The sequence below is a fragment of the Carassius auratus genome, chromosome 41 (genome assembly GCF_003368295.1).
Source record: "Carassius auratus strain Wakin chromosome 41, ASM336829v1, whole genome shotgun sequence".
In the NCBI taxonomy this organism is placed as follows: Eukaryota; Metazoa; Chordata; class Actinopteri; order Cypriniformes; family Cyprinidae; genus Carassius; species Carassius auratus.
In genome coordinates, this window is record NC_039283.1 from 6768913 (window position 1) to 6782258 (window position 13346).

General features: G+C 35.7%; 1 protein-coding gene and 1 long non-coding RNA gene across 3 annotated transcripts; one reads left to right on the forward strand and one right to left on the reverse strand.

Moving 5' to 3' along the window:
• The first annotated feature begins 1147 nt into the window (after positions 1-1147).
• On the forward strand, positions 1148-3187 carry LOC113059971 (uncharacterized). The gene is made up of 2 exons (XR_003278178.1): positions 1148-2453; positions 2546-3187. It is a non-coding gene; the product is annotated as an uncharacterized LOC113059971 (long non-coding RNA).
• A 2561-nt stretch (positions 3188-5748) lies between these two features.
• LOC113059972 (C-X-C chemokine receptor type 3-2-like) lies at positions 5749-9663 on the reverse strand. Of its 2 annotated transcripts, none has more exons than XM_026228709.1 (3): positions 8772-9663; positions 7889-8015; positions 5749-7796 (listed from the first exon to the last, which is right to left on the reverse strand). In XM_026228709.1, the coding sequence occupies exons 2-3, from the start codon at positions 7919-7921 to the stop codon at positions 6690-6692; spliced, it is 1140 nt and encodes a 379-aa protein (XP_026084494.1). In that variant the 5' UTR covers positions 7922-8015; positions 8772-9663; the 3' UTR covers positions 5749-6689. The 2 variants fall into 2 exon arrangements, with proteins under 2 accessions (XP_026084494.1, XP_026084493.1); XM_026228708.1 differs by having other exon boundaries at positions 7889-8012; positions 8772-9273.
• Positions 9664-13346: the final 3683 nt, after the last annotated feature.

Sequence of the window (13346 nt, forward strand, 5' to 3'; positions counted from 1 at the left end):
GACGAGTCTGCTTACAGACAGGAGGTAAAAGAGCTGGCTGTCTGGTGCACTCTCAACAACCTGGAGCTTAACACCCTCAAAACAGTGGAGATGATCGTGGACTTCAGGAGAAACCCCCCTGCACTCCCCCCACTCACCATCATGAACAGCACTGTGACTGCAGTGGAGTCATTCAGGTTCCTGGGCACCACTATCTCTCAGGACCTGAAGTGGGACATTCACATTGACTCCATTGTGAAAAAGGCCCAGCAGAGGTTGTACTTTCTCCGCCAGCTGAGGAAGTTTAACCTGCCACAGGAGCTGCTGAAACAGTTCTACTCCACCATCATTGAATCCATCCTCTGCACTTCAGTAACTGTCTGGTTCAGCTCAGCTTCTAAATCTGACCTCAGAAGACTACAGAGGGTAGTTCGGACTGCTGAGCGAATCATCGGTTCAACCCTCCCATCTATTCAAGAACTGTACTTATCCAGAGTGAGAAAAAGAGCTGTCAAAATCACTCTGGACCCCTCACATCCAGCACACTCCCTCTTTGAACTGTTGCCATCTGGTCGACGCTACAGAGCACTGAGCACTAGAACGACCAGACACAGGACCAGTTTCTTCCCTCAGGCAATCCATCTTATGAACAGCTTATAATAACGGCGGACACACTACACTTTATATTTATATACACACACACTTTATTTATCTAACACACATACTTAGTATACACTTAAATTTTGCACACAATATATATGTACATACATAACTTCATTTTGTAATATACTTGCCTACAATTGTGATTTGTATATTGTTATTCACTATCTTCTTATTTGTATTTTTTATTCTTTTATTATGTGTTTTATGTTCTGTCGCTGTCATTCTGTTGTACTGCGGAGCTTCTGTCACGAAAACAAATTCCTCGTATGTGTACATACCTGGCAATAAAGCTCATTCTGATTCTGATTCTGATTCTGATTTTATTTATGTTTCAGTTTAAGTTCAGATTATTATTATTATTTTATCGTAGTAGAGATGCATAGGCCTACTCTACTTGTGTAGAAACTTTTTTTTACATAGGCTATCTGAATAAGTACAATATAAAATAATTATTAATGATTTACTTGCTGAAATCTTTGTTTATTCTTTTTTAAAAAGAAAAATGTTAAGAGTAGCGATATTAGCCTATTTTTATAGTTTAAATTTAAAACAAATTTTTACAAGCAAAGGATAAAAAAAAAATCAGATGAGGTGAATTTGACAGAACAGTAGTAAGCTATTCATCATAAGCTCCACAAAAACTGAGAGATGTCGAGCATGCACTTTCATTGCTTGTGGGCGTCATCAGTCACTCTTGGCATCCAAAAACTGAACATGCAATTAATGTCTTCACATGCTTGTGATAAAGACCCTACTCACCATTACTGAAGTCATAAAGCACATGCTTTGTAATCAGAGGGAATAGAAAACCTGCTAGCCAGCTTGCTGACAATAATGGAACTGTTGCCCAAAATATATTTTTATCCACACACACACAAAAAAAAAAAAAATGTACAAAATGCGAATTTTGTCCCGAATTAGCATTTTTTCCAATTGAAACAGGACATATGGAGTTGATGAATCATTAGGCCTTGTCCAAATTGTTTAATAGCCAAATGATTGAGTTTACAATGCATGCTTTTTACTTGCTATTTCTATTATGGGGTCAGAGTTAAAGTGTTAACTATAATACACAGAAGGCAAGTTTTCAAGGTTACTAAAGATATAAAATGTATATCTTCAGAGTTGAGGCTCAGCGGATGCTAGGTGTGGTGCTTATGCAGATCATAAGAGTACCATTCTGACTCACAGAATTTCCTGACCCCCAGATTGCCTTTCAGTAAAAGCTCTCTGGAAGACGACTATTTTTAGTTTTTAGAAAAGTATATTTAGATATGTTTTTTTAACAGATATGAACTAAAGTGATTATATTGGGTTTCCTTTGTGACTGTAATTCTCAGAATAAAATAATAATAAAATAGTATTTAAAAAAACTGCCCCGTCCCCTTTGCACTATATTAACAGCTTGTTTTCCTTAAAAGAAATAAAGAAAGAAACCCAGCAATCGCTTAATGTTGTTCTTTGGTTCTGTAGGCCTTGGTATAACTCCAAATAATATTATGTCCTCCTCCTTAAAACGCTCCTTTTGTGGCAAATTCAAAATGGCCAGATATGTGAGTCCTACTGAATATGGGGAACTCTTGAAGGGTTGATATCAATCAAAATTCATCATGAGAACAAAATAGTTGGGTTCTGCTAAAAACCACTGTCCTTTAACATACTGAAAGTATGCCCAAATCTGTCTGTAATTATTGACATCACAACTCTCTTTCCACACAGAAAAAAATCACCGCATATTCAGGCAGGGATTACTTATCTGCTGGAGGAAATAAAGACGTCTTTTGCAAAAGCAGACTCTGAGTCTATAAAAAGTAATGTTATTGTAATTGTTTCATGTCCCTTATTTTGTCCATATTCTAATTTGAATTGTTTCTGTCTCTTATCTGAATTATTTTTTATTCAGCATGTTGCAGGACTTACTATGAAACACTGCGGAGGAAATACACTTTGTCTCTACCCGAAAAGTTACAGATTAGGGACTCCATTAAGGCAGTGGCTAAAATAAGGAGTAAGTGTAGAAATTCACCCCTGTATTAAGTTTGGTACATCTCTGGGTGTTTTTTGCTGTGAAGTTGCTGGAGTCTGGGTCCAGGGTCATTCAAACAGATGCAGAGAGAGAACTGTGGCAGACAGCAACGCTGGAACTGATGTCTGATGAGGAGGATGTCATTGCTGACGGAAGGCCGGTGTGGGCTGTGAGATCTCCACCTCACAGGAGACCACAGTTGTCATCTTCAGCGCAGATTGGAGGTAGATGCACGCTACGTTCTTTCACACCATCAGCGTGTAAGACCTAATGAAACTGAGCCAGAAGGACATTGATTTTTGAAACTCTAAGAAGCACGGGTTCATCTGTGACTGCTCCTCGGGTGATACAGCGCTCCAAATGTCACTGGATGGCTTAAATGCAGAGGTCACATTCCAAGTATGGGTTACATTGGTTATTATGTCACTTTCACTTCCCTTTTATATTGTGTTTTAGTATTTAGTCTTTAATATTTTAGCTTTTAGAACTGTATAAATATAATTGCACCTTTATAATTGCACATTTGCTTCCTAATTCTTAGCTACTTGCTTTATACATTTATTAGATTTGGACAGTTCCATATTCTGTAACTTTGTTGATATTGCTTTGTGTTTGGTTGCTTTGTATGTGTGTGGTTTGATTTTAGTTTCAGTTCAGTTCCATATTCTATAGCATTTTTAAAATATATATATATATTTTAATTGCTTTGTTTTGTTTATTAAAATAAGTGTTTTGTTTACTAAAATAAACTGTATAGTTTCATATTTTATAACCTTCTAATATTGCTTTGAGAAGTGTCTGAATTTTAATTAAAAAAAAAAAACTGAAACAATTCTATTCTAATTTTTAGAGGGTGCGGGGGATGTACAACTCTGGTCCACATTTTCTAGGCTATGTTTTCTTTATTTAACATAGCTGAACTAAACAATTTAGATCTTAGGGAGCACTTGATTATTGTTGGATCAAGGTCAATATAAATAAAACGAATAAATAAAATATTAAATAATAATAAAAAAGTATAAATACATTTCCAAATCTATGTTTTCTAAGCATAACATCTAGATTTTTGTTTTTTACCAGATGTCAGAAATTTGTACAAATAGCTATAATATATATTCTCATATTTTATTTATGTTTCAGTTTAAGTTCAGATTATTATTATTATTTTATCGTAGTAGAGATGCATAGGCCTAATCTACTTGTGTAGAAACTTTTTTTTTGCATAGGCTATCTGAATAAGTACAATATAAAATAATTATTAATGATTTACTTGCTGAAATCTTTGTTTATTCTTTTTAAAAAATAAAAATGTTAAGAGTAGCGATATTAGCCTATTTTTATAGTTTAAATATAAAACAAATCTTTACAAGCAAAGGATAAAAAAAAATCAGATGAGGTGAATTTGACAGAACAGTAGTAAGCTATTCATCATAAGCTCCACAAAAACTGAGAGATGTCGAGCATGCACTTTCATTGCTTGTGGGCGTCATCAGTCACTCTTGGCATCCAAAAACTGAACATGCAATTAATGTCTTCACATGCTTGTGATAAAGACCCTACTCACCATTACTGAAGTCATAAAGCACATGCTTTGTAATCAGAGGGAATAGAAAACCTGCTAGCCAGCTTGCTGACAATAATGGAACTTTTGCCCAAAATATGTTTTTATCCACACACACACACACACAAAAAATTTACAAAATGCAAATTTTGTCCCGAATTAGCATTTTTTTCCAATTGAAACAGGATATTTGGGTTTGATGAATCATTAGGCCTTGTCCCATTTGTTTAAAGCTGCAGTAGGTAAATTTTGTAAAAATATATTTTTAAATATTTGTTAAACCTGTCATTATGTCCTGACAGTAGAATATGAGACCGATAATCTGTGAAAAAAATCAAGCTCCTCTGGCTCCTCCCAGTGGTCCTATTGCCATTTGCAGAAATTCATCCGCTCCCGGTAAGGAACAACCAATCAGAGCTACGGTCCGTAACTTTGTTTGTGTTCAAAATGTAGAAAAATGTATATAATAAGTGAGTACACCATTTTCCAAACCGTGTTTTTAGCTTGTCCTGAATCACTAGGGTGCACCTATTATAAGTGTTTATATTCGGACTATTTTAGATTGCTTCGGGGGTACCGCAGCGGAGTAACCCAGTACCTTTGTGATTCTTCATAGACATAAACAGAGAGAAGTAGTTCCGGCTAAGATGTTCTTCCGCAAGACGCAAGCAGTTCTGTTTATAAACCGCTAGAGCGTCAAAAGTTCCCTACCGCAGCTTTAATAGCCAAAGGATTTAGTTTACAATGCATGCTTTTTACTTGATATTTCTATTATGGGGTCAGAGTTAAAGTGTTAACTATAATACACAGAAGGCAAGTTTTTAAGGTTACTAAAGATATTAAATTTATATCTTCAGTGTTGAGGCTCAGCGGATGCTAGGTGTGGTGCTTATGCAGATCATAAGAGTACCATTCTGACTCACAGAATTTCCTGACCCCCATTGCCTTTTAAGTGAAAGCTCTCTGGAAGATAACTTTTTTTTTTTTTTTTTTTTTTAACAGATGGACTAAAGTGATTATACCATTGGGGTTCCTTTGTAACTGTCATTCTCAGAATAAAATAATAATAAAATATTATTAAAAAAAAAAAAAAAAAAAAAACTGCCCCGTCCCCTTTGCACTATATTAACAGCTTGTTTTCCTTAAAGGAAAGAAAGAAACTATCAATCGCTTCTCTAATCATTTTGTATTGTATGTATTTGTTTTCTTTTTTTATTTATTATTCAATTAACAAAAAAAGGAGAAAAAAACAAGCAAGTCTCTAACACCTATTTTTTTCTTTTTATTTTCTTTTTTTTCTTTTTGTTTATTATATGATTTTAATAAACCCTTGCTACATGTACTGCATTAAGCCAACTGAGACTTGTCATAGCACATATATCATTGCTCTTTTGTTGATTCTGTTTGCTTCTATTGTCCTTGTTTGTAATTTGCTTTGGATAAAAGCATCTGCAAAATGTCTAAATGTAATGAAAATGTAAAATGCATCTTCAAGTAATTTAAACAGAGATGAAAAAAGTAATTGAAACAAGTAATTTTAATGATGGAAGAAAAGCGATAACACCTTTTGCTCTGTGTTTCCTTTGAGGCTGTCATTCTCAGAATTCATATTTATGTGTCACATCCTCTTCAATCTAGAGCTGAAGAAGAGTAGTAAAAGTGAGTCACACAAACCTTTATTACAAGAGTAATGGAATCTATTCTTTTTCAGAGGTGGCAACACAGAACTAACAAATATAACAATCGAAATATTTTACAAAACGTACATTAGGAGAAAACATCCTGATTTGTATGCTGATATCTATGATGTACTTTATACAATGTGTTATGTGTTACGACATCTACTTAAAATATTAAAAAACAGATTAATAAAATGATAAACAAAACTCAGTTTGATGTTACGGAGTTATTAATGAAGATGAGAAATAAAGCAAATTAACGTGGAGCCTGTTTTCAGTTCCTGCTTGTGACACTAGACAACTCAGCAAATGATTCATTGTTACAGTTATAGCTGCTATAAAAGGAGGAATTGTTGATGAAAAAAAAAACATCTACAGAATTTTTTTATTTTTTATTTTAAATCATATATATATATATATAGATATTTTTTACCTCAATATGGAATTCTTGGAAAATATAAAAGACATAGAGCTTATAGTTAAAATCAAGCAAAAATGGAAAAAAATACTGCAATTTTTGGATATTCTTCATATTTAAAACATGCCTGTAGATCTTTAACAATACAGAAAATTCATGACAAAATCTCCTCAAACAGAATGGACGTTAAGACGGCATTAGAAAATGCAAAAAAAAAAAAAAGAAGAAGAAAAATAAAGAACATGAAGGAGGTTTCATATCTATCAGATTACACAAACTGAAATTGTGGTTTCTTCCTAATTCCAGATAAAAAGAGCTGTCACTTGTATTCTCGCATGCTTGCTCATGTCATTTGCACTCTATTCAGGCCATGACAGAGAAGTACGAGGTATTCTCACTCTCCACTGAGCTGAATGATCCAGTAGGCCTGCGGCTTGATCCCCGACCGTTTGCCCATCCTGCTAACCCGAGGCACCCCTGGGGTCCTAAAGCAGCCTTGCACATCTGGGCCAGCTCATGACGGAACTTTATCCCCACAAGGCCGTAGAGTAGTGGATTTAAAGCACAATGTGCCAACCCCAGGCTTTCTGTTACGAAAATGCCCACATCTAGCACCTTGTGAAGGGCACAGGTTTCGGAAATAACCCCAAGCTTCTGCAAGCTGGCGGTCATCCGCAAGGCATTGTAAGGCGCCCAACTGACTACAAACACAATGACCAATGAGATGATGAGCCTCAGCGAGCGTCGTTTCTGTCTACGTGTGGCGTGGCACAGTGCTTTGAAAATGTGAAGGTAGCAGTACAGCATGACTAATAGGGGAAGTATGAATCCAAGAATCATGCTAACCAGCTGCATGGCGACCTGCCATTGCTGGCTGTTCTCTTGAGAAAATTCTAACTGGCATCTCATCCGGTTTATGCCGGATACATTCACCACGTAACGGTAGTAGACGTCCACCATCGACAGTCCCAGGCAGACGCTCCAGATGACGGCACAGGCCAGCTGAGCGTGGCAGGTCTTACGTTTCCGGCTGATATTAATGGCGTGTACAATGGCCAAGTATCGGTCGAAGCTGATGCAGGCCAGGAATAGCACCCCACAATAGACGTTCAGCGAGAACAACGCTCCAGCTATTTTACACATGAATACACCGAAAACCCACTCGTTGATCCACTCAGCGGCAAAAAATGGCAACGTTAATGCCAGTAGGAGGTCAGAGATGGCCAAATGGAGCAGGAAGGTGTCTGTCAGTGAGAAGGAGCAGGGGCTGTGTCGAGACTGCCGATAGCGGCGGATCACACACAGAACCAGAACGTTACCCACTAGTGCCAGGATAAAGACCAGGAAGTAAGCCACGGGGGCAAAGCGACCAAGAATCGCCCATGTATCCTTCAGACTGCAGGGGGCAAAGTCCTCATTTTGTATAGGATTGTCTTTGGAAGAAGTGTTTGGGTAGTCATAGTCTTCGTACTGTAATTGCAAAAACAAATGTACCCATTTTCTGTTAATTCAGATTGTTAACTTTTCTTTGTTTTTTTTTTCAGTACTGTTTTAACACTCACCTCAGAATCTGGAGATGTTGTGGAGTGCTTCATGGTGAGCTTCAGAGAAGTCGGACATACAAGTAAAATAGTGGGCACAAGATGCACTTGTCTCTCACGTATCTTGTCTATATGTCTCTCCTTTCTTCTGGGAAAATTTCATAAAAATAGATGGATAAAGAGAGAGAAGTCAGAACACAGAAACTGAATCCTACTCGTACAACTACTGAAAAGGGGAACTGACGGCTTCGTCCATGGGGAAATAAAACTGCAGTCAATGGATACATTTAAAAGAAAACATGTCCTTGAAATCCCCAATTTGCAGAGAGCAGACAGTTTCAGAGATTTCTCGAAAACACCTCTACAACATTTGCCGCAGTTGGTTGTCAGAGATCTGAAAGTGTGTACAAATATATAGAATATACTTTTTTCCTTAAAGGATGGTTTATAAAGGGTTTTTGGGGCAAAAGTGACAATAGTAGAGTACAACTATAGGGAACTGAAATTAGCATTGCATAGGTTTGCCATATGCAATGAAACATTATAGAAAATAATTTTTACCATTATCCGCCATTACCAGATGTATTTTAATAATTTTGATGGGTGTAGTTTTGTTGGTAGTAAATTCATCGAAAAAAGACAAGGGAATTAATATTACTTGTAGAATGAATGTAAAATAGAAAGCATGTTCTTATCTATTGTAACTCATTTCAAAACCAAAATATTGTCACGCTGCAGTGAAACTATTTAAATTCTAGTTCGTTAATTATATTTGTACACATTTTATATATTCTGAAAAATAGTCTACAGTTCAAGAATCAATTTTTTAAGAAGTAGCATAGTTGTGTCAGGGACTAACATGAAATATTAGAGTGCAGTAGAAGCACAAATCAAAGTCTCGTACCTGATTTCTCTCTGATGTCTGTGGAGGGGTCGACTGACCCAGATCAGGTGGCGCTCTGATTAAAACGGAATTTGTTCAGGAAACACATTGGTCTCAGTGCTTCCTGACTTTTTCTCTCTTCCTTTTTTTGCTCTCTCCTCAAACCATACCCTTACATGAAATATTTTCAGCACCATATGTAGTGCTTTTAAAAGGTGCAAGTAAAAGTAAAATCAGTTTTGGTTAAAGCATCTTCTCTTCTACTGCTCAAATGATAATCTGATTCATCTTTCCTGTTAATAGACAGGAAGCCAATAACCTCAGTCAGAAATATACAAATGAGTGATAGTGTGATGATTTGTTGTTTAGACTCTTTATGTTTATGATGTTTCTGACCAAACTTACATGCAAGAAAGAGCATTATATTTGTGAGGATAATCTCAGCCAAAGGTTTACACATAAGTCTAGTGTAGTACTCGGGTGTGATTTGATGTATTTGTTAATTTCTTTATATTTGCATAATTTTTGATTTGGGTATAGTGGTGAGTTTTATTTTGCCGGCGTTTAAGGCAACAACAATAATAATCTGGTTTCTGATGGTTTTAATTGACATCCAACCATTGGAGCAGTAGTCTTGTAGCAGCTTTCTGACATATAATGTGTAGTAAGCTGTACTTCACTGTCTCTTGCTCCTTCTGTTATTTCATGTCTCATCTATTCGGTTCTATGCAACAAAAGGGCAAAAATATAACCTGAAAAACAAGCCAGTAAAGGTACGGTGACATACTTATGGCTTTAAGCCTGCAGTATATATACATATAGAAACATAACAGCCTTTGGTTAAAGCATTGTTCGTCTTATAATATGTAACATTTCCTCAGAAGGACCGGATACATGATCTTTTCACACCCTGAATTCACATTCAGTTTTGTATATGGTGATGACGGCGTTTTCACAGTGCAACTGTTTTTCATCCGGCCCATTCTCTAGCTTGAGCATAAATACAATGTAAAATATAATATTTTAACACAGAAAATCTTAAACCACCTGGTAAATGTTAACAGAACATACATGAACGCTCCTTCAGTTTTCACAGAAGAGCTCTAATATGTGTGGTGACAACTTCCCAGAAGTTTAACCACATCCTATACATCACCAGTGGTCACGCAGTAAACACCAAATAACACTTACACACTAAATAAAGAATAAACCACAGGCGTTTCATTGTAAACAGGCTACCTGTTTAGTTCTAACAAAATAAATAAAATAAAATATGTCGCTTCTAAAGTGAGAATTGTGTACAGTATTGAGCAATGACTGCATATTACTACAGATCCTACATATTCTCTTACATATTACATATTCTTAATCATATTCGATCTGATTTTTGAAAAGTGTGGTTCAGAATCAGTTATAAGTTTACCCCCTTTACCGTAGATCAATGTGTAAAAACAGATTGGTGTTTTTACATTTTAAGATGTACAGACATTAATTTGGGCATGTCCAATTGTAGAGTTAACCTGTTATGTTAAATTATGAATTTATTCATAACAGTGTGTTTCCTGGATTGTGGTAAATATACACATTTTATATGGTATGGTATGGTTTGATATGGTAAATATCTATTTATGACAGAATATTTTAATACAGTATATTAATAAACAGTTGATAACTTAAGCTTATTTATTCATTAGATTTATTGATGACTGAGCACAAATCAACTAATGGCAACAATGACAGAATGATTTGTTACCTGCAATGATTCCGTCCACCACAAAGCAGCAGTGTTTGTCTCTTTTTGTATTTCTGAACTGTATGCTTCAAGTACAGCTGTAACAATGAGAGCTAAATCATTTATCACGGCAAAATATAAGGAGTAGATGGGCATTTGCTCTATATTTCCACTTGTCCATGCAAATACGTCAGTATATTCATTCCACAACACACAACAATGAAACCAGGGTTGTATTTCAGATCCGTTACTTGAAACCCACCAAATACATTTGAAACTGTGTAGTGTGATTTTGACCAGTTGTGCAACATATTATCTTCAGCTTTTGTGAAATCATGTGGTCTGTGCAAGTCTGTATGTGGCTACAGAGACCAGAATAAGGAACTGAGTGTAGAACTTGCACAACAATCTTGAAATATTAATTTTGAATCTGTTACGTAAAACAAAAACACACTGCAGAGTGTGTATACGTATTATTTCCTCTTTTCAGCTATAGGTCTAAACAGAACTTTTAAATATAAAAAATACTGCCGAGTATGCTGAGTATGTATTAGTCATTTTACAGGTTTCACATATAAAAAATATTTGTATTTCATAACTGTTAAGAACTGTAAAAATTTTGGAATTTCATATTCTTATTTGACTTCTTATTTGAGATCATTTACTTAAGGGGCAGGAGGCTGGTTATATTTGTACAAGCTGACTTCACAGACGCAGAAGAAAAGCCAAAGAATCAGTAAGTGTCACAGCAGTGGAATACACTGGATAAGAAAAGCAGCGGCAAGCCCTGATGTGTAAACAATGAAGTCAAACAGCTCAATAGATTCACTGCACTACATTATGTCTGCCATCTTTTAACTGCTAGATGTCTGAAGATGTGCCAATTTTATTTTAATAACGCAAAAACACTTCATTAATCAGCATCCTAATACAGATTTTAACTGGTCCAACAAATCCTTAAACTCTTGTTTATATAGTATGCGTATACTTTTAGTGTACTTTGACTCTAGGGCAGGCATTCATGGGCAAACTCGGACCCGGAGGGTCAGTGTTCCGCAGAGTTTAGCTCCAACCCTGATAAAGCTCGCCTTTAGCCTTCTAGTAATGTAGTATATGTGTGTGTGTGTATGTGTGTGTGTAGTATTTATATACAGCATATAAAATGCATATTTTTAAATTAAAGAAAATTAAACACACCCGATTCAAATCATCAGCTCATTAGTAGAGACTGCAAGTTCTTATTTTCTGTGTCTAAAAGGTTTGAAAACAGCTGCAATGGTCAAAGACTACTTCCCTTATTGATCGCGTCACAGTTAGATTGCATGTTTTCTTGCACGGCTGCATGTTGGACTCATGGAAAATAATCACGTTGTTTGCATTCACCAAAACTGAATTGCTGAGGTCAAAACACAGATGGTGAAGGAAATTGCGTTAGCACTCGCTGTGAAGTGGGAGTTACCAGCCAGCAGAGGATTCCACAGCCTTCCTCAAATAATTATGTTCACAGCTTGTGATTTACTTAATGTATACTGATCATGATCTAAGAGGGGCTGTGATGGGATGAAATCAGGTGTCGGTGATCATTCTCAAGTTTTGTGATCAGCATTGCTGCTTTTGTGTCAGTCAGTGGTTAGATCACCGTAGCATTCAATAAATGTGATATGGAAAGTCACATATGGGACAAATCAATTTGAGCTAAATGCTGCAGGACAGTGGCCTTCAACGGCAGAGTTTGGCCATGCCTGATATAGGAACTTTCTGTACCAGTGTCAAGTGTTTTTCACTAAAAACCTGTCTAAAAAATTGTGCAAACACTGCAAGTTACATTCCAGCATATCTTTCAGTTTTGTTGTTTTTTTGTTTTTGTTTATTTTTGTTTTGTTTTGTTTTTATGCTCAAAAAAGATTGGTAACTTTAAAAGTTTGGTGCAGTTCAGGGGTGAACAGTGAATTTTTCAACCATGCTGAAACATCCAACTCTGTACATTGAGGCCCATTGAATCAGCTTAGGACTCAAAGAAAAAAAAAAAAAAACACCAACACCATGGCAGATGTAAAGTATGCCCATTTTCATACCTTATTTGTAAATGAAATTCCTTCTCTGATCTTCCTTAGGATGGGAAAACATTGTTTTTCTGCTTGGATGAGCAAACCAAGTACTTTTCTTGTGCATATAATCCATTTGCCTCCAACTAATCAAAATGAAGCACAATGACAACAATTCAAAACAGCAGAATGTAGACATCAAACACTTTGGATCCGCTTGCCTTAATCATATTGCAGAAAATCACTATTTAGCAACTGAATCATTTGCATACACTCTTATTATGAGAAAAGTCAAAATTACCAAAATAAAAATCATAATTACCACATTGTAATAATTATGAAGTAATAATGAGATAAAAAAAGTTAAAAAAAAGTTATTTGTCATAATGCTGTATTTCCACATCATAATTCACACAATTACTTTTTAACTAGTAATTTTAAAGTTTTATGTCATATTGACAGTTTTATGTCATAATTTTGACTTTTTATCTTATAATTTAGTTTTGTACTTCATAATTTTAGCTTGTACGGATTTACTAAACCTCTGTACATTTCTAACATCAGCCTAATGATAATACCTCAAATGACATTTGGTGCATCTGTCAAAAAGGCCAATGTTCATGCAGGCAACACAAAGTACTTTTCTAGATGTTTTAAAAGTTGTAGATAACATATTGTCATAATGGAAGGGTGTGGAGACCTAAAATATTGCAAAACTCCTCGCCCCCAAATCAAACACTTCACGCTTTAATGTACAGGACACATAAACCACTCACCACTAGTAAAGCTTCTCCTCCCTTTTGTCAAGCTTGAGTTGAC

What these genes read in the sequence shown, in the direction of transcription:
- LOC113059972 (XM_026228709.1), bottom strand. Translation starts at nt 7,921, where the DNA reads ATGAAGCACTCCACAACATCTCCAGATTCTGAG. An exon ending in CAACATCTCCAGATTCTGAG is followed by an intron (nt 7,797 to 7,888) that starts GTGAGTGTTAAA and finishes TTGCAATTACAG; the next exon opens with TACGAAGACTATGACTACCC.